Source organism: Canis lupus, chromosome 28, assembly GCF_011100685.1.
Source record: "Canis lupus familiaris isolate Mischka breed German Shepherd chromosome 28, alternate assembly UU_Cfam_GSD_1.0, whole genome shotgun sequence".
Classification (NCBI taxonomy): Eukaryota; Metazoa; Chordata; class Mammalia; order Carnivora; family Canidae; genus Canis; species Canis lupus.
Window position 1 is genome coordinate 3,703,662 of NC_049249.1, and position 26,339 is coordinate 3,730,000.

General features: G+C 40.6%; 1 protein-coding gene and 1 long non-coding RNA gene across 2 annotated transcripts in view; one reads left to right on the top strand and one right to left on the bottom strand.

Annotated features, from left to right (window-relative positions):
- The window catches only part of ZNF239 (zinc finger protein 239), a 44,812-nt gene extending 22,108 nt beyond the window's left edge, over positions 1-22,704 (top strand). The window contains exons 3-4 of the mRNA XM_038578112.1: positions 17,896-18,083; positions 22,583-22,704. Of these exons, the coding sequence (XP_038434040.1) occupies positions 17,896-18,083; positions 22,583-22,651 (257 nt within the window). The 3' untranslated portion in view covers positions 22,652-22,704. The remainder of the gene's footprint in view (positions 1-17,895; positions 18,084-22,582) is intronic.
- On the bottom strand, positions 21,226-25,945 carry LOC119866558. The gene is made up of 3 exons (XR_005380372.1): positions 25,625-25,945; positions 23,957-24,075; positions 21,226-21,404 (listed from the first exon to the last, which is right to left on the bottom strand). It is a non-coding gene; the product is annotated as an uncharacterized LOC119866558 (long non-coding RNA).
- Between the last annotated feature and the right edge of the window lie 394 nt (positions 25,946-26,339).

The window sequence follows — 26,339 nt, forward strand, 5'->3', positions numbered from 1 at the left end:
ATGGGATCGAGTTCCACATCGGGCTCCCTGCGAAGAGCCTCACTTCTCCCTCTGCCTATGTCTCTGCCTCTCTCTCTCTGTGTCTCTCATAAGTAAATAAAATAAAATCTTTAAAAAAAATAAAAAATAACCCTAGCTGAAAGGAAGTCATGAGCAAAGACATGGATGGTGATGGGTGTTGCTCAAGACTCGGGCATTAGATCTGTTTAGCTGAATGAAAAGAAAGCGAGACAAGGTTTGGAAAATAAGTTGGTGAGGGGAAACACAGCCCCCAGGAACAAGCTGAAGAATGCCTTGTTCTAAACCTAAGATGGTGGAGGACATTGAGTAGCAGGGAAATGCAGTGACTCAGAAAATAAATACATAACAATTTTATTGATCCATCAGAAAAAATAAAAGCTACAGTGTAACCTGCATCCCCACTGGGGCTAAACCCCTTAAGCACAGATTATGATTCTTAAGTGCTGGTTCTTCTCAATGTCCAAAGTTAATTTTTAATCAAGGATCTCTCCTGGAAATAAGATTTTAAATCCTTTTTCGGGGATCCCTGGGTGGCTCAGTGGTTTAGCGCCTGCCTTTGGCCCAGGGCGCGATCCTGGAGACCCGGGATCGAGTCCCACGTCGGGCTCCCGGCATGTAGCCTGCTTCTCCCTCTGCCTGTGTCTCTGCCTCTTTCTCTCTCTCTCTCTCTCTCTCTCTCTCTCTCTATGTCTATCATGAATAAATAAATAAATAAATCTTTAAAATAAATAAATAAACAAATCCTTTTTCATTCACATTAGGATAACAATTGAGATCTGCATCCTGTATCATATGTAAGAAGAGGAACATTGTATGAGAACTATGACTCCATTAGTTCATAGCTAATTTGTGCAGCAATGAAATGGTAAAAACAGCAGCAGTGACAGGCCCCAGAGATGAGTGTCCAACCGCCCCTACAGAGACGTGGTCATGAATTGGTGCGAACCAGAGGCAGAGCCGTCCCTTATAAAATTGTCAAAGTCTTTAACCTCATGAACATTTAGATCTCAGTCAAAACCATTCAGATCCTGCCCTTGCTCCCAGACAGGAATCTGAATGGACCCCCACCCCCACCCCCGTGGCACTCTTAGTAGCCTAGACAGATGACAGTGGCAGCCGAAGCACCTTCTCTGGAATCTCCTGTGCTAATTTCTGCTTCAGGACGGCGCCTAGATCCTTTGATGGGAAAGAATATAACTGTCTTGTGCTCAAGACCATCAGCAGTTTTGGAGACAATACAAAGCTGCTTCTGGGTTTATTGACATGACTTCAGAAACTCCAGAGTAGGCAATTACTTCACTATTTCAGAGACTGCAAGGGCAGCTACGAAGCACACAGCTGCAGCAATGGGTGGAGATGCTCATGCACACAGGTTTTTGTATCTGGAGAGCAGTCTCCAAAGGAGCATTAATTTAGGGGCTATTGCTGAGGCAGCTGCATCCCATGCCCCAACATCAGAGACTACTGAAGAGTTGGCAGCCACCAACTTTTGCACCTTATGCATTGCCCTGGGATGGAGGCCACAGGGTTGTAGCCTTCAGGGACTGCTGGCCTTCTGGACTGAGCTGCAGGAATGTGGGCAGACAGACCTGCAGCATCTGTCCCTGCTGTTCTCCTGGGCTGGGCCTGTGGCTGCTGCTGATACTGGACCATACTGGGCTGCAGCATCTGCCTCAGCTGTTCTCCCTGGCCAGTCTGCTGACCCTGGGGATGCTGCTGATCCCGGGCTCTAGGTGAATGGGACTGCAGCATCTGCTTCAGCTGCTCTCTCCAAGTGGGCTACTGACTCTGGGGCTGCTGCGGATACTGGACCACGGGGAGATAGGACTACAGCCTCTGCCTCAGCTGTTCTCCCCCAGTGGGCTGCTAACTCTGGGCCTGGGGCTGGGGCTGGGCCTGCTGCGGATACTGGGCCATAGACCCATGAAGCCACTGCATCTGTCTCTTCTGTTGTCTCCAACCAGTCCACTGGCCCTGGGGCTGCTGCTGCTGCTACCAGAATTTAGGTATATAGGGCTGCAGAATGTTCCCATGCTGTTCTCTTCAGCTGAGAGAAGTTGGTTTGCTAGCCCTGGGGCTGCTGCTGATACTGGACTGTGGGCAGATAGGGCTGCAGCATGTTCCCTTGCTGTTGCCCCAACCAGGCTGCTGCCCCCAGGATGAAAGATATTCCTGAAGTATCCTCTTGAGGCTCTCATCTAAGAGCACCTGCCAAGAATGAAAATCCTGGAACAGCTTTTTTGTGTCTGACTGTGGATCTCTCATATCAAGAAGTATCTCCTGGGGATTCTTTGGGTATCGGAATTTTAGAAAATCCTGTAGAAGCATCTTGAGCCTTGGACTCTAGGGTTCTTCCCATTCTGGACATTCCTGCAATGATGGACACAGGAGTTGGTGGTTGAATTGCTGAGATAGCCCTAGGTCTCCCCTAGACAAGCCAGTTAGTGTCTCAAGGGGCCCCTGTCCTGGGATGGGATTTTGTCTCCGGCTTCCGAATTCTCTAGACTTTTCACTGGGAGAATATGTCAAAGGCAAGGGAGCAGCTTGAGGCCAGACTGTTGAGCTGCCTGTGGGAGACAGGGAACTACACAAAGCACCAGAAGCTCCTAAGCTTGCCCTAGTCATCACAGGGGAATCTGTAGCTACATCTACACTACTGACTCCAAGAGTCACAGAGGGATACTGTTGTCCAGAAACATGTTCTGTCTTTCTAGAATCAGTGGGCACAGGAAGCTTGTCATCAGGCCCTTGAGAACAGGCTCCTGACTGGGGGCCTGGTTCTGTCCCTAGTAGACCATCACTTCTCTCCTTGCTTGTGTCCAGCTCTTCAATTTGAGGCCAAAATCAAGTGGAAAAACAGAAAAAGAGTGTTAATTCACTTACCCACTTAAGTCTCCATCAATGCCTTAACATGAAATATTTTCTTAACAGGCTGTCTTAGTGTTATGGTCACCTAGCCAATCACCTGTACTCCTAAAGAACACAGATATAGCTCAGATCCTTAGCCCAAAAATCAGAGATCTTGGTGGTCAGGCCCCATTCTAGCCTTCTATAATATTTTCTTGGTGCTTCCTCCCTTACAGGATCCCAGAATATACTATCCTGCTTACTGTGTTTGCACACCTACATGCCTTGACCAAGCCCAGAGAGCCCTTCCTGAACTGTCTTCCCTATCTTGAAAACCCTTTTCACCTCCCAGGACACATGGCAAGGGAAATCTTATGTTTGCTGAAATAATGATTTCTCTGATGAGGTGACTGCCTTCATCTAAACTATCTCTGGGACATAACATATTAGATTGTGGGCAGAGCAGAGTCTGAAGCAGTGCTTCTTGAACTTGGCTTTTCATCAGAATCATCAGAGAGCTAGATCCTGAAGCCCACAGAGCCACAGGCTCACCTACACTGGATAGGACTTGGGTTCTGCATTTTTACCAAGCTCTCCAGGTGACACTGATGAAAACCAAAGTTTGAGAAAAGCCCAAAACTCCAAGACAAAGCTTAAAGTCCTGCTCTAACATGTGTCATCTGTGTGGCCCTAGAGAGGTCTAGAATTTCCTGAACCGTACTTTCCTGGAAAAAGTGGGGATAGCAAAACCATCCTACATTTCTTATGGGCTTTCAAAGGTAAACTAAGGGGGTTTGATAGCCTGAATGGTACCATGCAAATGCATCCTTTTCCTGGTGGGAGAGGCTTGCAAGTATGACAGCTGCAGTCAAGCCTGATGACAATGCTATGGCCCAAATCAGCCATGTCCTTGTCCTCTTCTCCTCCAATATGAGATGTCCAGGACTTTACTAGGACAGCATTTAGGGCCAGAAAGAATTTGATCCACACACACTGGTAAACCTTTCTAAAACAGCCAGATGTACAATATGGCAGACAATTTCAAAGAAATTCTTATAACAATCCTGAGCTGGAATGTATCTTGCTAAATATCGGGTAGGTTAATTCATGTGTCCAAGTCCCACAGCAGTGGAGAAGTGGCAAAAACAGTCTCTCATAATCTGAGAATTGAGTGAATATCTAGTGCTTCGGAAGAGAGGGACAAGGAAATATAGAACAGGCTATGTGACAATTTATATATGTGAGATAGTGCTCCTGTGATGTGTTCCTTCTTCCCAGGGCATATGAGCCCCTCAAAGAGAACAGGGCCGCATGAACCTAACACATCAATTCCCCATGCAGGACTCAGCACTCTGAGAATCTGGCCTCCAGGAGTTCAAGCCTAGGAAATATCTATATAACTAAGCAACCAAGATGCCAGTGCTTCTGGGGTTTCTATACCTCTTTCAAAGCTGCTAATATCAAGCAGGGCATCTGGTGGCCTCCTTCTTAGACACCTTGGCAATCGCTATGTCTGCTTTCCTTCCTGTAAATTTTGTGAGTTTTATTTATAGAGCGCACATGCTTAAGCCTAGTTGTCTTTGCATCTGATAGAGGCCCTCCCTTCTCAGCACCTCCCACTGACCCACCACGGGCTAGACCAGCACAATGCTGTGGAACTCGCCCAGCTCAGAGATGCCACCACAAATGCAACACCTTGTGGGGCCTTCATCTCCTCACCAGCTAGGGCTCTTCATTCCTGCTTCCTATGAGAATCACCCGGAGAACTCTTTAAAGATTCAGTCAGACGTCAGGCTCCCTGCATGGAGCCTGCTTCTCCCTCTGCCTCTCCCTCTGTCTCTCTCTCTCTCTTTCTCTCTCTCTCATAAATAAATAAAATCTTTAAAGATTCAGTCGGGGGGGGGGGTAAAAAAAATAAAGATTCAGTCAGAATTTCTAGAGGTGAGTCTGATGTAAAGATTAAAAACACTATGGCAATTATGCATTCTAACAGCACTCATACTGAAGGTACCAAATGGGGCAAAACCAAAATGTTTCCCAGAAAACACTGACCTTCAAAGAGAGAGCATCTTCCTTCCTCCCCATCACCAACTCCTATCTCCAAGACAGAGCCCTGGTCTTTTTATAGCTTAAGTTTTAACAATGAACGATTTAAATCACTTGATACTGCCTTTAGTGCCTGAGGTGAAGTTCAAAATTAAACTGTTTTCCAGAAAACATTTCCTGCCTATAAGATCTGCAAAACTAAAAACAATAATTATATATCATTCTAATATATAAATATATAAAATATAATAATTATTATAATTTCACAAACGGTAAAGTGCAGCTAGTATAGCTATACATTGCTAATAAAGTTATAAATTTATACACCCGATCCTGAAAACAATTTGATTAAGGTCCTTTGTCAGGAAAATAGATACTACCCTTTGTCCTTGTAAATCTCTCTTAGGTAGTCTCAAAGGAAGGAATCCTTCTCTACAAATCAATGGCTTTCAAAGCAACGTCCACAGATCATCAGCATCAGCCTCACCTGGGAACTAGTTAGAAATGCATCTCCTCAAGCCCACTCCAGACTTCCTGAATCAGAAGCTATGGGGGTAGGACACCACCCTGTGCTTTGATAAGCCCTCCAAGTGACTCTGATACCCTCTCAAGTCTGAGAATCACCGCTGTAACAGTTCTCAAACTTGGCAGCACATAACTATCACAGCTTATGAAGATCCCACCTGAGAGATTTTACTTTAATCGGTCTGGGGTAGGGCCTTAGCAAAGCTCCCCAGTGATTCCAACATGCAGTAATGTTTAAGAAGTAATTAAATAAATAAGTTGATTACAAGCCTTTAGTGCTGTATTTTGTTTTGTCAAGTGGGAAAAATGTGGATGTGACCTAAATGTTCACATTTTTAAAGTCCGCATATACTCATTCAAACTAGAAGTTATAAATCTGATATACTTTTTAAAGATTTTTATTTATTTATTCATGAGAGACACAGAGAGACAGAGACGCAGGCAGAGGGAGAAACAGGCTCCCCTGGGGAACCCGATTCAGGACTCGATCCCAGGACCCCAGGATTGCACCCTGAGCCAAAGGCAGATGGTCAACCACTGAACCACCCAGGCATCCCCAAATATAATATATTTTAAAAGGAAAATTATTGGGATATGATTGCATACCAACTAATTGTGCATATTAAAAATTTTAGTATTACCTATAAAGAGAGAAAAAAAGCATACTAAAAGGAAATACATGAAAATGTTTGTATTATAAACCAATTTTTTTCTATTGATCTGCATTTCTCAAGTGCATTTAAATGTGCAAGAGTTTTTATATAAGATTATTTTTTAAGTAACCCTTTTCTAAAAAGTAGTTGATGATATCAGTGTTTTGTTGAAGTAGCATGCCCTAAAATATAGGCATTAGATGAATAGGCAAAGGGATTTAAGGACACTGAACCTCTATTAAGTTTTTTATTTCTTTTTATGTATCCCTTCTTTAAAAATGTTAATTCCAGGGGCACCTGGGTGGCTTAGTAGTTGAGCATCTGCCTCTGGCTCAGGGTGCAATCCTGGGGTCCTGGGATCAAGTCCCACATCAGGCTCCCCACGGAAAACCTGCTTCTTTTTCTGCCTATGTCTCTGCCTCTCTCTCTGTGTCTCATGAATAAATAAATTTAAAAAAATATTAATTCCATGGCTTCCTGGGTGGCTCTGTCAGTTAAGTGTCTGACTCTTGATCTCCCTTCAGGTCTTGATCTCAGGGTTGTGAGTTCAAGCCCAGTGTTGGGCTCCACACCCAGTGTGGAACCTACTTAAAAAAACTTTAAAATGTTTTTTAATTCCAGTGAGTTAAGATAGTGCTATATTAATATCAGGCGTATAATATAGTGATTCAAGAGTTCCATATATTGGGATGCCTGGGTGGCTTGGTTGAGCATCTGCCTTTGGCTCAGGACGTGATCTCAGGATCCAGAATCAAGTCCCACACTGGTCTCCTTGCGGGGAGCCTACCTCTCCCTCTGCCTACATTTCTGCCTCCATTCTCTCAGAATAAATTTTAAAAATTTAAAAAAGAGTTCCATATATTAATGCTCACCAAGATAGGTGTATTCTTAATCCCTATCCCCTATTTTGCCCATGCCCCCACCTACCTCCCCCCCAGTAACCATTTGTTCTCTATAGTTAAGAGTCTGTTTTTTGGTTTGTCACATTTTTTTATTCCCTTGTTCACTGTTTTGTTTCTTAAATTCCACAAATGAGTGACATCATATGGTATTTTTTCTCAATCTCATTTAGCATTATACTCTCTAGATCCATCCAATTATTATAAATGGCAAAATTTCACTCTTTTTTATGACTGAATATTCCATTGTGCATATATGCATCTTCTTTAGGATGTAAAGTATGATATCATATACCAAAAACATGGTGGGAAGGTGAAGAATGGCTCAAACTTAAGCAACCATCAATTTAATATAGACTGCTATATGTAGATGTTATGTACAATCCTAATGGTAACCACAATCAAAAACCAGTAGTAGATATGCAAAAATAAAGAGAAAGGAATCCAAGTCTATCACTAAAGAAAGCCAGCAAACCATGAGAGAAGAGCACAAGAAACCGAGAAGAACCTCAAAAACAACCACAAAACAAGTAACAAAATGGCAATAAACACATATTTACCAATAAATACTTTAAGCATAAATGAACTAAATGCTACAAACAAAAGACAGGGGGTGATAGAATGGATAAAAAAACAAGATCCATGTATATGCTGCCTATAAGAGATTCATTTCAGACCTAAAGACACATACAGATTCAAAGTGAGGGAAAGGAGGGACACCTGGGCAGCTCAGCTGGTCAAGTATCCAACTCATGATTTCAGCTCATTTTGTGATCTTGGGGTTGTGGGATCAAGTCCTGTGTCAGGCTCTGTGCTCAACGTAGAGTCTACTGGACAGTCTCTCTCTCTCCCCATTCACATAAGCACACACTCTCAAATAGATAAATCTTTAAAAGAAACAGTTAATAACAAATATAAAGGAATTAATCAATAGTAATACAATAATAACAGGGGACTGGGGCACCTGGGTGGCTCAGTCGGTTAAGCATCTGCCTTCGGCTCAAGTCATGATCTCAGAGGCCTGGAATCGAGCCCCATGTTGGATTCCTTGCTCAGGAGGGAGTCTGCTTCTCCATCTTGCTCTGTCTCTCTCCCCTACTCACTCACGCACCCTCTCGCTCACTCTCTCAAATAAATAAATAAAATCTTTTTTTAAATTTCTTTTTAAAAATTAAAATTAAAAAAAAATAATAGCAGGGAACTTTAACACCCCAGTTACATCAATTAACAGGTCATCCAAACAGAAAAGCAACAAGTAAACAGTGGCTTTGAATGACACGCTGGACCAGATGGATTTAACAGATATAATCAGAACATTCCATCCTAAAACTGCAAAATACACATTTTTTTCAAGTGTGCACATGGAACATTCTCCAGAATGGATCACATATTAGGTCATGAAACAACTCTCAACATATTCAGAGAGATCGAAGTCATACCATGCATCTTTTCTGACCATAATGCTATGAAACTATAAATCAACCACAAGAAAAAACCTGGAAAGAGCACAAATACATGGAGGTTAAATAACACACTACTAAACAATGAATGGGCCAACCAAGAAATCAAAGAAGAAATTACAAATTACATAGAGACAAAATGAAAACACAATAATCTTTGGAATGCAGCAAAAGTGATTCTAAGGGAAGTTTCTAGCAACATAGGCCTACCTCAAGAAGTATATTCTCCCAGAAGAACAAAACATTTCTGTGTTTGACTCTCCTAAGTAAAGCTACATGAATGAGTTTGATGAACTCTGGGAGTAGTGGGAAATCTGTTGTTGATCTGTTTTAGTGGGATGATTAGTGGCACTTAACTTCTTATTTTACACAGATATAAAAGGGGGAGAGGGAGAGAAGGTGTCAGTAGCTAATGTAACAAGATGGACACACAAAGTCATGTTGAAGAAAAAATTCACCGACCCTTCCCTGAACATCATGTGATTCTTCTTAGATGTCCAGAGCATAGGAGGGGAGGGATGTGTGAATATGTATGTTTTGTGTACATCAATGTGCCTGTGTGTTTTCTAAGGTTCACTTTCCCAAGGAGTTCTTTGATCCCTGGGAATGTAAAACTGGGCAAATTTGCATAAGAGCCAAGGATCCTCACAGAATTTTGGTATATATAGTAGAGATGACATTAGATTAGTGGTAAAGTGAGAGAAAATGTACCTACCCTCCAAAATGTATACTTGGGGGGCATTAGCATCAGATTGATGTGTCACTACCTCCTAGCATTTCTAATGTCATGGCACCCATGAAAAACAGTAATATTTTTTATGTATCTATTGGAAGGGATTTGGAGCCATCTATACAGAACTTGGTGGAAAAAAATCATTCTATTTTCTATATATAGCAAAGTGTCAATATAGTAATAAAATGCAAAGTATTAGGGAAGAAAATAGATATTGAACTTAGGCAAACTTCCAAATAAAGTCTTCAGACATTTTAATGAGAAATTGAAGATTGAGTCCATTAATTTGCATTTTTAAATATCAGGTTTAATCAGGTTTTGATTTGTATTTCCCTGATGATAAGTGATGATGGGGATCTTTTCATGTATCTATTGGCCAACTGTATTCTTCTTTGGAGAAATGTCTGTTCATGTCTCATTTTTTAATTGGATTGTTTTTTGGATGGAACCCCACATCAGGCTCCATGCTCATCACGGAGTCTGCTTGAAGATTCTTTTTCTTCCTCTCCCTTTGCCCCTCCTCCCCCTTGCTCTCTCTCTCTCTCTCTCTCTCTAAAATAAATACATAAATCTTTTAAAAATAAATAAATAAATAATAAAACCAAATATCTTAAATAGAAAAGGGTATGAAAACTTACAAATATGTCACATAAAGCAGGATGTAATACAATGTTCTTTTAGACCAAAATATTCCAAAGTCTCAGATGACTTTGCTGCTTCTTTTTTTCTTCAGGTGACTGTGCTTCTTAGGCCATTCTTAGGTATATCCTAACGAATCAACAAGAAGCTTTAAAACTTGGCCATTTTGAACTAAAACTGTTTCTCAGTGAAGCTAAACTACATAGAAGGAGACAAAAAGTAGAAATCCTCTGTCGAGGGCAGCCCCGGTGGCTCAGCGGTTTAGCACTGCCTTCAGCCCAGGGCATGATCCTGGAGACCCAGGATCAAGTCCCACATCGGGCTCCCTGCATGGAGCCTGCTTCTCCCTCTGCCTGTGTCTCTGCCTCTCTCTCTCTCTCTCTCTCTCTCTCTCTCCTCTGTCTCTCATGAATAAATAAATAAAATCTTTAAAGAAATCCTCTGTCGAAATAAATCTTTTTCCATTTTCCAATTGCAAAAGTTCATGGTCCTATGTGAAAAATAGTTTGTCCATCATCTTGGAATTTCTGGAATAATCTCCTTCACTTTCACTTTCTTTCCCTCCCTCAAATAACCAAGGTCACTAGGATCTGGGGACTTTGCATCAATACAACTTCTGACTCCAGTCTGCATTTTTGTCTCAGTGCAGTGATATTATTAGGAAGGTCATGAGATTTACAGAAATACAAGTTACAGAGAATGTAAAGATTCTCTATTGGCAATGTATATGGTAACTTATGAATGCTGTTATACAAATCAAGAAACAAGTATTCCAAAGAATTTCCTAAAACCGCTCCAAGATTCCAGAGAAAAGGGGTATGAAGCTATGAATTATACCACCCATAGGAAATAAGGATTCTTTCTATTGCAGAAGCTCCCTTTGACATTCTCATTTGATGTTATACTATCTTGTCCTTCCAGCCCACTCCTGACTGTTTTGTAGGTTTGGCTACATGTATCATATCAGGAGCAAATAACAAGTGTAAAAGCAACTACAACTTATTTCTAAACATCTATCACAAAATTAATTAAAATGAAAGTCCATTTCCAGTATCATCCCAAAGCAGGCATAAGCCTAGAACCTTGTCCAAAGTCCATGCCTACAGGAGATTTTTATGAAATTTGACAAGCTGATTCTAAAATTTATGTATAAGAGAAAAGGATCAGGAGTAGTTAGATGAATGTGAAAAACAAGAATAAAGATAGCTACACTATATTGAGGGGTGCATGGTGGTTCAGACAGTTAAGCATCTGACTCTTGATTTTGGCTCAGGTTTTGATCTTAGGATGATGAGTTCAAGCCCCCGCATTGGGCTCCATGCTGGGTATAGAAGCCTACATAAAAAGATAAATTAAAATGTTAAAAAATAAGAAAGATAGCTGTAGCATATTGGGATTTAGTTAAAAGTTATAAATTTGTCTAATATTCGCATAGGAATAGAGATAGAAGAAAAATCCATGAGAAGATAATACAGAGCTTAAAAGCGGACCATCAAATAAGTGGTCATTTGGAATACAACAGAGATAGCATTAAAATAATCAGAGGGAGCATAAGTAATTTAACAAATGATGGGGCAACTGATTCTCCATTTGGAAGAAAACTAACATTTCCTACCATAGGAGGAAAACAGAAAAATAACTATTACATGAATTTAAGATCTAAATATGAACTGTGAAATATTCTTTTAGGGGAAAATATGTCCGTGTTTATGATGAGGGTTGGAAAGAATATTTCTTAAAAAAGATTTATGAGGCAAAGATTCTAAGAAAAATATAAATTTTAATACTTTACAACTAAAATTTTCTGTGACAATCCATAAATGAAATTAAATGCATTAGGCACAGATTGAAAAAGTATATTTGCAAAGCATATAGCAAACAAAAGATTTTTATCCAGAACATCTATGAAGACTCTCACAACTTATTTTTCCCCACAATTCTTAGAGAGAAAGCAATTAATGGAAGAAAAGAAACAGTGACTATTTACATATGAAAAGATACACAATGTCAATACTAGTCAGAAAAATGCAATTAAAACAGCAAAAATTAGTTTTATGAACATCAGGTTACAAAAAACTCATAAGCACAGTAATTTCAAGTTTTGGCCATGATGCATGAAAACATGAATTCTCATATACTGCTGGTAGAAATGTAAATGTGCACAACCCATTTAGAAAATATTTTGGGGGGATCTCTGGGTGGCGCAGCGGTTTGGCGCCTGCCTTCGACCCAGGGCACGATCCTGGAGACCCGGGATCGAACCCCACTTCGGGCTCCCTGCATGGAGCCTGCTTCTCCCTCTGCCTGTGTCTCTGCCTCTCTCTCTGTTGTCTATCATGAATAAATAAATAAATAAAATCTTAAAAAAAAAAAAAAAAAAAGAAAATATTTTGGGGGCAGCCCGGGTGGCTCAGCGGTTTAGCGCCCGCCTTCAGCCCGGGGCTTGATCCTGGTGAACCGGGATCGAGTTCCATGTCGGGCTCCCTGCATGGAGCTTGCTTCTCCCTCTGCCTGTGTCTCTGCCTGTGTGTGTGTGTGTGTGTGTGTGTGTGTGTGTGTGTGCTGTGTCTGTGTGTGTGTGTGTGTGTGTGTGTGTGTCATGAATGAATAAATAAAATCTTAAAAAAAAAAGAAAGAAAATATTTTGGCATTATCCTGCAAGCTAGTTATTCCATTCCTAAGTGTATTCCCTAGAGAAATTGTCCACCATATGGAAACAGAGACATGTACAAGAATGTTCATTGCATTTCTGAAATTGAGGAACATTGGAAACAACATAAGTTGTCATCAATCTAGAACTGGATAAAATATTCTGATTTATGCCTACATCAAAATATCAAAAATAAACCATATCTGCATATTGCAACGTGAATGAATCATATAAAACAAATTTCACTTTTAAAAAGCAAACTGCAGTCTACGGCCATACCACCCTGAACGCGCCCGATCTCGTCTAAAAAGCAAACTGCAGGGACACTTGGGTTGCTCAACAGTTTATTTTTGGAAATAAAAAATGTCAACATTTTGGCTTTTTAGACCACTGAGTCTGTCTTGGATAAGACGACAGCGTACCCACTTGGGACGCCTGGCTCAGTGGTTGAGAGTCTGCCTTTGACTCACGTCAGGATCCCGGGGTCCTGGGATTGAATCCTGAGTCGGGATCCCCGGCAGGGAGCCTGCCTCTCCCTCTGCCTGTGTCTCTGCCTCTCTCTGTGTCTTTCATGAATAAATAAATAAACTATTTTTAAAAATCACACTGCATAAAGACACAGTTTGACAGCATTTATATAATCTTTTGAAACAGAAAATCCATATATTTATTTGACACACATCATTTTCTAGAGTATACTTTTTATTATTATAAAATGTCCCTCTTTGTCTCTAGTAACATTTTTGTCTTAAAGTCTATTTTGTCTAAGATTAGTATAGCCACTCCAGCTCTTCTTTGATTCCTGCTTTAGAAGAGTTCTACAAGTTCTTGCAAAGCATCATCTGTTGTAACCCAGCCATTCAGGGTCTCTGCAAACTGTTCAATTTCAGTTTCAAAACTGCCAGGCTGCTCTGTAAGATGATTCAAAAACTCCTGAACATACTCTCGTAGAGTGGGATAATCCTCACAACCGCCTTCATAGGAATCTGTATAATTAGAAGAGTAACCTGATGGCTAAAATTCAGGAGCGTTCTCAGACAGCTTAGACATCAATACAGGAGCTACAACCACCTGGGGTTTGGCCATTGCCGACTCCAAGTTCTGCGGCGGGATATTATCCTGTGAACTAGGTGGAGCTCTCTGGGGCCTCGTTTGTTCTGGGAGCGCCCCGGGCCGGGATCTCTTCCATCTGGTTATGTCCAATCTATTTGTATCTTTGAATCTAAAGTGTATTCTTTGTGGACAGCATATAGTTGGATATTGTTGAGGTTTTTATTTCAATCCGGTCTGACAATCTCTGGCTTTTTTTTTTAATGATAAATTTATTTTTTATTGGTGTTCAATTTGCCAATTTACAGAATAACACCCAGTGCTCATCCCGTCAAGTGCCCCCCTCAGTGCCCGTCACCCATTCACCCCCACCCCCTGCCCTCCTCCCCTTCCACCACCCCTAGTTCTTTTCCCAGAGTTAGGAGTCTTTATGTTCTGTCTCCCTTTCTGATATTTCCCACACATTTCTTCTCCCTTCCCTTCTATTCCCTTTCACTATTATTCTCTGGCTTTTTATTAGTGTGCCTAATAACATCAAATGTAAACAAGTTATTATTATAGGAGAAGTTATGTCAGCTATTTTGCTAATTATTTTCTGTCATGTCTTTGTTACTGTTTTTCCTCTTTTCCTCCTTTAATCCCCTTTTAAAAATTATTAAGTACTTTCTAATACACGACTTTAATTCCTGTAATTTTTCACTGTTTTTGGATGCTTGTTCTAGGAATTAAAATATGCATCATAATTTATCACAATCTACTTCAGATTATACCAATTTAATCCCAGGAAAATATAGGAACTCCTTTCCTCTTTGTCCTATTACTGTCATACATATTATGTCTATTTATGTTATAAACTAATCAAAACAGATTATTGCTTGGTACAATCTTAAGACCTTTTTTTAAAAAAAAAAAAAAAAAAGACTTTTTTTTAAGTAGGCTCCACGCTGGGCTTGAACTCACAACTCTGAGATCAAGACCTGACTTGAGATCAAAAGTCAGACACTTAACCAATAGAACCACCCTGGAAATTAAGGAAAGACTGACTTATTTATAGACTCATATAGATTACATGTGATAAACCCAATAATACAATTTCTACAGCTACTGTTAAAACAATAGTATTTTAAATCAATTTTAAAAATAGAAAACATGGGGAGCCTGGGTGGCTCAGTCAGTTGAGGACTAACTCTTGATTTAGGCTCAGGTCATGATCTCTGGGTAGTGGGATGGAGCCTCACATCTGTCTCTTCCTCTGCCCCTCTCCCTGGTCACACTTGCTTGCTCTCGCTGTCTCTCTCTAAGTAAATAAATAAAATATTTTTTTAAATAGAAAAAATATTATACTGTTTTTTATATGTTCCTAGGTAAGGAGCTTTTTTCCACTGTTCCTAATTCTTGGGTGGCGGGGGGTGGGGGGTGGATTCAAGTTATCATGTGGTGTCACTTCCTTACAATCTTAAAGACTGTCTTTAGTATTTTTTGTAGAGTAGATACGTAGCAACAAAAATTCTCTATTTTTGTTAATCTAGAAATATTACCTTTTTTTATTGTTTTTAATACACTTTGCTTTTCAGATGAGTTTTAGGTTCACAGAAAAATTGAGCAGAAAGTACAGGAAGTTCCCAAACACCCCTTGACCCCAACACATCCACAGCCTCCCCCACTATCAACATTCCATAGTAGAATAGTGCATTTGTTACAACTGAATCTACATTGACATATCATCATCATCCTAAGTTCATAGTTTTTGTTAGGGTTCATTCTTTGTGTTTTATATTCTATGGATTTTGACGAATGTATAATGACATGTATCCACCATTATAGTATCATACAGGGTGGTTTCACTGCTCTAAAAATCCTGTTCCTAGTTATCTCTCCCTAGCCCCCAACCCCTGGCAACCACTGATCTTGTTACTCTTTCCATATTTTTGCCTTTTCTAGAATGTCATGTAGTTGAAACCACACAATATTTAGCCTTGTCAGATTAGCTTCTTTAACTTAGTATAATATTCATTTAAGATTCCTCAAGTGTCTTTTCACAGCATGAAAAGACCATGCCATTTCTTCTTAGCACTAATACTCCATTGTCTGAATGTACCACAGTTTATCTGTCCTAACAAAAGACATTGTGATTGCTTCTAAGTTTTCACAGATATGGATAAATCTGCTATAAACATCCATATACATCCATATTTTTTATGGACATAAGTTTTAAATACCAATGTGTCTGCTACATTGCATTGTAAGAGCATAGTTAGTCATATACATACACACACCCAGTTTTATTGAGATATAATTGACATTCATCACTGAATGAATTCGGGTATACAGCATTAAGGTTTGACTTACATATTGTGAAATGATTACCACAATAAGTTTAGTTAACATCTGTCATTTAATATAGATACAATAAAAATAAATGAGAAAAAAAAGAAAAAAATTCTCTTTGTAATGATAACTCTTAGGATTTACTCTCTCAGCAGTATCACAATAACTCTCTTCATATATATCACACAGCAGCGGTGCCTACACTCATCATGTTATACATTATGTCCCTAATACCTATTTATCTTGTAACTTGAAGTTTGTGCCTTTTGACCACCTTCCCCCAACCCCCCTTCTCCCACCTTTGCCTCTGGTAACCACAAATCTGATCTCTTTTTCTAGTAATTTTGTTGTTGTTGTTGCTGTTGTTGTTTATATTCCACGTATATGCAAAATCTCTCTTTGTCTGACCTGTTTCACTTAGCATAATGCCCTCAAAGTCCATTTGTGTTGTTGCAAATGGCAGAGTTTCTTCTTTTTTTCATTAGTATGTTTAGTTTTATAAGAAACTGCCAAAGTGTGTTCAAAACTGGCTGTATCAACTTGCATTCCACCAACAATGAATGAGCGTTCCTGTTGCTTCACAGTCTTGCCAGCATTGGTGGTGTCAGTGTTTTGGATTTACACCATTCTAACAGATGTGTAGTGGAATGGCCATTATTTTATCACTTTCACTTTTGCTAAATATAGAATGCTTGGTTTACAGGATAGTTTTTATTTTTCTTTTAGCACATGTTTTTTCTTTTTCTTCTTGAGATATAACTGACATATAATACTGTGTAAGTTTAAAGTGTACAATATCTTGATAGGACACATTTCTATATTACAATATGATTATCACCATAGTGTAGGCTTTCGTTACTCTTTTTTATACTTTTCCCTTTGCTCTGCTCTGACGGGGTTGTTTGAAGATTTTGCCCTCTAGTTTACCTAATTCTTCTTTCCTTTTGCTCTATTCTGATGCAGATGCTCTCTACTGCTTTTTTTTTTTTTCATTTCACTCATTGAATTCTTCAGCTCTACAGATTCTTTTTGACTCTTTATTATGATTTCTAACTCTTTGATAAATACCTCATTTTGTTCATATATGTTTTCCTCATTTCATTGGACTGAGTTTCCTTGTAGTTGATTTGAGTTTCTTCAAAATAGCTATTTTGAATTCTTTGCCAGCTAGTGCAGTAAAGTCCATCCCTTTGGGCTCAACTATTATCTTTTGGTGATGACATGTTTTCTTTATTCTTCATCTTCCTTGGGGTTTTGCATAACTGTTTTCACATTTGAAGTAGCAGACACCTCCTCAAATCCTTACTAGTTGCCCTAGCATGGGGACTATTATTATTCAATGGCCCTGTTCTATCTGGGGCTTCTCCACCTTTGTATGGAAACTCCTGCTCCACACTTCTTTCTTCCTCTTGTGGCAGAATTTTTTTTCTTGTGGCAGAATTCTTAAGCCGTTATGTCTTTCCTGGTTTTTATAAAACACCAAGCAGATGGCTCAAACCTCTCTTTTGTTTTCCAGAAGTTTGAGGATTCTCTCATGCCCACAGATCCTGGTCTGATTTTCAGATAGCACTCCATTTACTGATTGCTAGACTTCACTCTACGGCCATACTCAGGAGTGTGCACAAGGAGCCAGCCACAGTGGGAGAAGAGTGGGAGAAGATGTGTGTTTAGGACTCAGGATGTTCCGTGTGGGAGATCCTTGGGTGAGGCTGTCACACAAGCTCATGGGCAGACTTCTTGCAGAAGTCTGAAGGGTAGTCATCAGGAATCGTGTCCCTTCAATGCTTTTGATAATCTTACATGCCTCTTTCCTAATCTCCTCCCCCCTCTACATCTCAGAGAAACTGATTACTGTCCAGCAGTGTCTCACACAACTGGGGTAACTAAACACACAGGCACTGCTTTCCTTTTCCCCTGCAAGAGAGGTTGCTGGAAGATAGTTAAACTTCACTGTCACCTCAGGGGATAGGCAGTGTTGGCAAAGATCCTCTTACTCTGTCTACTGCATTCAATCTCATAGTTTTGTTTTCTTTTTTTCCTCTAGTGATGTGCTGGAATCTCCCCCTTGGGAAGACTGGACTTCTCCAAAGTCTCTCTCATCTGTGTGTATCTGCCCAGGTCAACACTTCATGTTTTCCCCAAACACAGCCAAGAGGGGCTGGGGCAGGTTCATTGGCTCTCCTGGTTCTGCAGCCCCTACTAAGGTCTGTCTGCCTATTGCTGAACACACAGGTGAGCAAGACTCCTTTCAGGTTTCTTGGCATATGGTACTGGATCCCACAAATCCTACAGAGGCACTTTTATTCATGAGTGGGTGCCTAATTAAGTATTAAAGAAGGGAACAAGAAGGAAGAATATTTGTCATGCCATGATGCCGACGCTCCATTCAGCACTTGTCATTCTATTGTTTTTGGTCTCCATTGTTTCTGATGAGAAATCAACTGTTAATATTATTGTATATGATAAATTGTTCTTTTTTTTTTTTTGCTTTCAAAATTTTCTGGTTTTGGTTTAACTATAATGTATCTAGTTGTGGATCATTTGTATTTATACTATTTTGCATTTATTGAGGTTCATGAATGTATAAATACATTTTTCATCAAATTTAAGAAGTTTTGGGGGCAGCCCCAGTGGCACAGTGGTTTAGCGCCGCCTATAGCCCAGGGTGTGATCCTGGAGATCCAGGATCGAGTCCCACATCGGGCTCCTTGCATTGAGTCTGCTTCTCCCTCTGCCTGTGTCTCTGCCTCTCTCTGTGTCTCTATGAATAAATAAATAAAATCTTAAAAAAAAAAAAAACTTAAGAAGTCTTTGGACAGTAGTTATTATGCTTTCTATGCCTTTCTCTCCTCTCCTCTGGGACTCTCATTGTTTTGGTGATATGTCTGGTGGTGTTCCACAGGTCTCTGAGGCTCTCTTCACTTTTCCTCATTCCTCTTGTGCTTTCTGGTATCTAGACTGTAAAATCGTTATTGATCTATCCTCAAATTCACTGCTTCTTTCCACTGCAAGTTCAAATCAGATCTTAAAAATCCTTCTACTCATTTTTTTTTATTTCACTCATTGTACTCTGCAAGTCCACACTGCCCATTTTTTTTAAATAATCTTTCTTTTTATTAATGATCTCTATTTGATGAACCAGTGTCATCATACTTTCCTTTTAATCTTTAAGTATTGTTTCCTTTAGTTTTTTTAACATAATTTATAATAGCTTCTTTGAACAATTTTCTTGTTAAGTACAGAATCTGGACCCCTTGGGAGATAGTTTGTATTGACCGTTATTTAGAATGGAAAACCTCTATCAATCTATCTTCATATTCAATTCTTACTTATGCTAGATTAATCCTTTCAAACATATTTAGACTTGTTTTATGTCCCAGAATATGGTGTAAGTATGCTATGTGTACAGACTTAATTTACTTAACAGATATACAGCTCTTCTCCTTTTTCTACTTAATTTTGTGTTGGATTTAGTACATCATGTTTTTCAATATATTTTTCCACCTCCTCCAAGTTATGGAATTTACTAGCATGTTTTTTAAAAAAAAAGATTTATTTATTTATTCATGAGAGACACAGAGAGAGAGAGAAGCAGAGACACAGGCAGAGGGAGAAGCAGGCTCCCTACATGGAGCCCAATGCGGGACTTGATCCCCGATCCCAAGATCATGCCCTGAGCCAAAGGCAGACGCTCAAGCACTGAGCCACCCAGGCATCCCTAGCATAATGTTTTTCATAATATCTTCTTCTCTATAATATCTGTAGATATTATAATCTACATAATGGAATACATTGGAGTTTTTCTGTGGATTCTTCCATATTTTTTGTGTAATCGTGTCATTTGCAAACAAAAACTGTTTTATATCTTTCTTTCTAATCTGTATACATTTTATTTCCTTTTCTTGCCTTACTGTAATAGCAAGGGCTTCCAGTACAATTTTGAAAAAGAGTGATAAGGGGACATTCTTGCCTTATAATAGATCTTAATGCAAAAGCATTGAGTTTCTCATCATTAAATATGGTATTAGCTATAGGTATTTTGCAGTCTTTTATCAAGTTGAGAAATTTCCACTCTAAACCTAGTTTACTGAAGTTTCTATCACACATTAGTGGATTCCATACATAATGGATTAAAAGCCATAAAAAAAGGAAGAACAGGGATCCCTGGGTGGCGCAGCGGTTTGGCGCCTGCCTTTGGCCCAGGGCGCGATCCTGGAGACCCGGGATCGAATCCCACGTCGGGCTCCCGGTGCATGGAGCCTGCTTCTCCCTCTTCCTGTGTGTCTCTGCCTCTCTCTCTCTCTGTGTGTGTGACTATCATAAATAAATTAAAATTAAAAAAATAAAAAATAAAAAAAAATTAAAAAAGGAAGAACATGCCATTTACAACATGAATGGACCTTGAGGGCATTAAGCTAAGTAAAATAAGTCAGAGAAAGAAAGGCAAATATGATCCCACTTGCATTTTTTTTCTTTTATTTTTAAGTAGACTCCATGCCCAACATGGGCTTGAACTCACAACCCTGAGATCAAAAGTCACATGCTCGGGATCCCTGGGTGGCTCAGCGGTTCAGCGCCTGCCTTTGGCCCAGGGCCAATCCTGGAGTTCCGGTATCGAGTCCCGCGTCGGGCTCCCTGCATGGAGCCTACTTCTCCCTCTGCCTGTGTCTCTGCCTCTCTCTCTCTCTCTCTCTCTCTCTCTCTCTATGTCTATCATGAATGAATGAATGAATGAATGAATGAATGAATGAATAAATAAATAAATAAATAAATCTTTGAAAAACAAACAAACAAACAAAAGTCACATGCCCTGGGACGCCTGGGTGGTTCAGTGGTTGAGCCTTCAGCTCAGGGCATGATCCTGGAGTCCCGGAATTGAGTCCCACATTGGGCTCCCTGCATGGAGCCTGCTTCTCTCTCTGCCTCTGTCTCTGCCTCTCTCTGTGTCTCTCACAAATAAATAAATAAAATCTTTAAAAAAGAAAAAAAGTCACATGCTCTATCAACTGAGCCAGTCAGGCACCACAATCTGTATTTTAACATATGATCTCATTTGTATTCATATGTGGAGTCAAAAAAGAGAGAGAAGAGAAGAGAGGAGGAGAAGAGAAGAGAAGAGAAGAGAAGAGAAGAGAAGAGAAGAGAAGAGAAGAGAAGAGAGAGAACGAAGAGAAAGAAGTTTCCCACTCCGTCCCTACTCTGCCTCCCTCTCCTCTGCCTCTCCTCTCCCCCCCCCTCTCTCCCCGCCCCCCCACCCTCCCCCCCGCCCCCCTCCTCCCCTCCCTCCCGTCCCCCCCCCCCCCCCCCTCCCCCCCCCCCCCCCCCCCCCCCCCCTCCCCCCCCCCCCCTCCCTCAAAAACCCGGCCCGTTGTTGGTTGCCAGAGGAAGGGGGAGAGGGTGGGCAAAATGGGTGAAGGTGGTCCAAAGGCATAAAATTCCAGAGTGCTATGGTGGTTTAGTTGGTTACATATCCAACCCTTTATCTCACTTCAGGTCTTGATTTCAGGGTCATGAGTTTGAGCCTTCCTTTGGGCTCCATGCTGCACGTGAAGCCTAATTAAAAAAAAAAAAGGGGGGGGGTACAAACTTCCAGTTATAAAATAAATATGTCACAGGGATGTAATGTACAGCATGGTGACTATAATTATACTATGTTGCAGATTTGAATGTTACTAATAGAGGTAATCTTAAAAGTTCTCATCACAAGAAAAAATTGTAACTGTATTGTGATGGATGGATGTTAACTAGAGTTATGGTGGTGATCATTTCACAATATATATATATTAAGTCATTATGTTAGATACTTTAATATGTCAATTATATCTCAAAAAACTTAAATCTCAATAAAAGATAAGTGCAAATGTTTAAAAAGACTAAAAACCCAAATATGGGCAACAATATAGGGCAAAGAGTGTTCTTACACAATTCTCACACTAATAATATGAGTATAAAATGTTAAACTATTTTAGGGCAGCCCAGGTGGCTCAGTGGTTTAGCGCCACCTACAGCCCAGGGCATGATCCTGGAGTCCTGGGATGGAGTCCCATGTCTGGCTCCCTATATAGAGCCTGCTTCTTCTTCTGCCTGTGTCTCTGCCTTTCTCTCTGCGTCTCTCATGAATAAACAAATAATCTTTTTTAAAAAATGTTAAACTATTTTAGAAAAAAATTTGGCAGTTTCTTAAATACACACACCCTAGGGATGGGGTAACTGGGTGACAGACACTAAGGAGGGCACTTGAGGGGATGAGCACTGGGTGTTATATTGTATGTTGGCGAATTGAATTTTTTTTAATTTCATATACACACGCTATAACTCAGAAATTCCAGTCCTAGGTATTTATTTTTTTTTAATTTTTATTTATTTATGATAGTCACACAGAGAGAAAGAGAGAGAGGCAGAGACACAGGCAGAGGGAGAAGCAGGCTCCATGCACCGGGAGCCTGATATGGGATTCGATCCTGGGTCTCCAGGATCGCACCCTGGGCCAAAGGCAGGCGCCAAACCGCTGCGCCACCCAGGGATCCCTAGTCCTAGGTATTTACCCAAGAGACATTAAAATATGTATCTACAAAAAAACTTGGAGCACAAGATTCACAGCTTTATTCCTTGTATCCAAAAACTAGAAACAATCAGATATCCGTCAATAAGAGAATGGATGTATTAGCTTTCTATTGCTGCTATAACAAATTACCACAAACAACACCCTTTTATTATCTCATATTTTCCAGAGGTCAGAAACACAGCATGGATTATACGTGTTCTCCTCTTTGGATCTCACAAGAATGAACTTGAGCTGAGCATCAGGTCTTATCTGTTGAGGTAAGAATCCTCTTCCAAGTTAACTGGCTTTTTGCATAATTCTTTTCCTTATGGTGATGTGTAAGTGGCTTCCCTCCAACCTCAAGCCAGCAATGGTAGGTCAAGTCTTTCTCATGCTCTGAGCCTCTATGTCTCCCTCTTCTGCTTTTAAGAATTCATGTTATTAAATTGGACCCACATGGATAATTCAGGATAACCTCCTTATTTTAAGATCAACTTATTAGTAAGCCTTAATTATATCTGCAAAGTCCTTTTTACCAAATAATGTAACAGATTAATGGATGTAACATCAAGGGCAAAAGTCACAGGGGCCAAATTTTTGCCTACCATAATAGATAATATACTATGGTATACTCATACAATAGAATATTACTTACAAAGTAGAAGAAAGGATGGAAAGAAAAGAAATATACTACAATATAAATATCAAATATTGTTAAGAAATCTTACACATGATAGTATATATGTGATTCCACTTATGTCTAATGATAACTATTTTACAATATACTCTTGAGTGTCCACCTGCATGTTCCTTTGATGATGATTACTTCCTAATTTCAAAAGATTTAAAATGTTTTAGAAAATAAAAATATCAATAATAGAATCTCATTCAGCCATTTATTTTTTTAAAGATTTTATTTTTAAGTAATACACCCAATGTGGGGCTTGAACTCACAACCCCAAGATCAAGAGTTGCATGCACCACTGACTGAGCCAGCCAGGTGCCCCTCATTCAGCCATTTTTAAAAGATATGTTTAAAAAATTTTCAATCATAAGTGAAAATACTCACTTACCAGATGAAGAAACTGGGATGAGTTACTTAACCTCTCTGTTGAAGCAGTATTATCTATAATAGGGGGGTTTGGTGAGTATTAAATGAAATGATACACCAATCCTCAAAGTGTGGGCTCTGAACCAGCATCAGCATCAGCATCAGCATCACTTGGAACTTGATAGAAATGTAAATTATCTAGCCCCGTCTTCAAGTGGGGACCTTGATGCATTATGCTAAAGTTTGTGAACCACTGGGATAAAATATTCAAAACATCTAGTACATAGTAATAATCATAGCTATCAATTTGTAGTATATAAAAAGCATTATGCTAGGGTTTTATATGCCTAATGTTACTTAACCACCATAACAATCCAGTGAGGTATCACTACAACCATTCTATATATGAGAAAACTGAGGCCCAGGGAAGATAAGGAGCTTAGATTCATTCTGTCTCATTCAGGTTTCTCATTTTGAGACATCAATGTAATAAGCCACAAATTCACTCACCTAGTCAATCACATGCTTAGCAACTCATTTAGTTTTTCACCTCATTTTATAGATTAAAAAAAAGTAATTCCCAGAGAAGGAAAGTGACTTGCCAGGAGTCAAACAGTTAATGGAAGAGCCTAAAAATAAGAATAATAATAATTAATAATAATAATAATAATATAAATGAAAAATAAATAACATTTTATTAAAATAGCTCAAGAACTGTATCCAGAGAAAATAAATTTGTTTATGCTTATCAGCCTCTTGGTAAGAAGAGTTGCTCACAGAGTTGAGAATATCTGGAAGCAACATCAATTGTCAATTAAAACACAAGGCAGGGCAGCCCAGGTGGCTCAGTGGTTTAGCGCCACCTTCAGCCCAGGCATGATCCTGGAGACCCGGGATCAAGTCCCACGTCAGGTTCCCTGCCTGGAGCCTGCCTCTCTCTCTCTCTCTCTCATAAATAAAATCTTTAAAAAAAAAACAAAAACACAAGGCAAATATCAAGTGGTTTTCCTTGTTTTTGATGAGTCAAAAGATGTTACTACTCGATTATTATTGTTTATTCAGAATGTCAATAAGAAATTTGACAAAAAAGCAAAATCAGATCTATAATAAACACAGAGAACAAACTGATGGCTAATGGTTGCCAGAGGGGAGGGTTGCATACCCCTGGATTATGTGGTCACCTCTCATCCTGGTCTTTGCCTTTCACTACCTAATCCAGGGGTTAATAATGGAGAGGTGGAACAGAGACTTGATCTAACAGAAAAAGCTCAAAGAAAATCATGTCCTCAATTCATGGCAGAGAAGGGGAATTGCCTCCCAGGGTAACTTTATAAGCATTCCAGATAAACCAGGTGGCATTTGCAAAGACTAGGAAGCAGAGACAAAGATGTTGGACAGAAATAAGAGTTAGAAAGGTCTTAGGCATGTTGTGCCTGAAGTATCTGTGGAACAGACAGACAGAGATCTTCAAGGGGCAGCTGAATGTGTGGTTCTGAGCTCAGGAGGGAGGAAGCCCAAGACGAAGGTGATGATAGCAGAGTCACTGGCATTTTGGTGGTAACCAAAACCAGCAGTGAATCAGGTGGCTGACAGGAGAGAGACTGAGGATGTCAAATACAAGATCTGAGAGGAAGTCTGGAAGAATAGGTCATGAAAATATGGGAAAGAAATCATACAAAAGGTAAAAACAAAACTAGCAATTCACATTTAAACACATTAGCTCTTCACTTATGGAAAATAAATAGAAAATAAAGAAGCAGGAATGTTTTCTAAAAACCAAGGGCATAAAGGTAAGAACTAAGACAATCAAAACAACCAAACACGGATAAAACAAAATCACGCCAAGAAAGAAAGAAAATCTGCTTTTAGTTTCCAATGGTGCTTTTCCAGAGGAATAGAAAACTGCTTAAGGATTGACTTTGATAACAAGGAGCCATCAGAGTTCAAGAGATAATTCCCCAAAAAAGTGAAAAACTTGACTCCTGAATTGTGGAAAACAACATCAAAACTCTGGAGAAGGCCTGAAATAGAATGGATGGACATAAATGAGCAATTCTGCAAATCTCCTAGAATGTAAAGACTGCCAAGTGCACACGGGAGCTTGGGCCTTCTTTCTTGATAATATAAAAATGCTAAGTTTTCCAGCTGAGTAGCCATCACAAGTAGACACTGATTTACCCTCTATATCTGCTGGATGATGCCTGCTCAAGAAACCCTTTATCAAAGGAGCCCACTGCTGGTTTCCACGCGGAGCGGCCTATTAGCAGCAACAGATCTGGACAACAGACCCGGCCTTTAACACAACCCCGCCGCCCGCTGGCTCGGTGCACATCGCCTCTCCACGACCAGGCTCTCTTCGCTCAAACAAATAAATGGTCGTGAACATTCAGAGAAATGCCCGCCGCGTGATCCCCAAGCACGGCGTCCTACGGGGCTCGGGGCCTCTCCCGCGCCCCCGGCCTCAGCGCAGGGAGCCAGCCGAGGAGCCGAGCCTCCGCCACGGGGCGCTGCGGGCAGAGGCGAGCCGCGGGCCGAGGTCGGCGCACGCGCGCAGGGCCGCACGCCTCCGAGGCCGCCGCGCCGGGCCCGCCCCCCACCTCGGGGTCCCGCCCCCCCCCCCACCTCGGGGTCCCGCGCCGCCCCCGGCGCGCACGCGCTCCTCTCAGCGGCGCTCTCCCCGCCACGTCCGTCAGCACGTCCCCGCCGCCCGCCGCCCGCCGCCCGCCGCAGCAGAGCCGAGGGAGCCCGCCTCGGAGACCTCCCGTCAGCCTCGGCGGGAGCGCGCGCACCTCCGCGGCGGGCGGGGCTGATCCCGCGGTGAGACGCACCCGGAGCCGCAGGGCTTCTCCCTTGGTAGGAGAATAATGACGACTGTTTCGTTTTCCTACTGTTT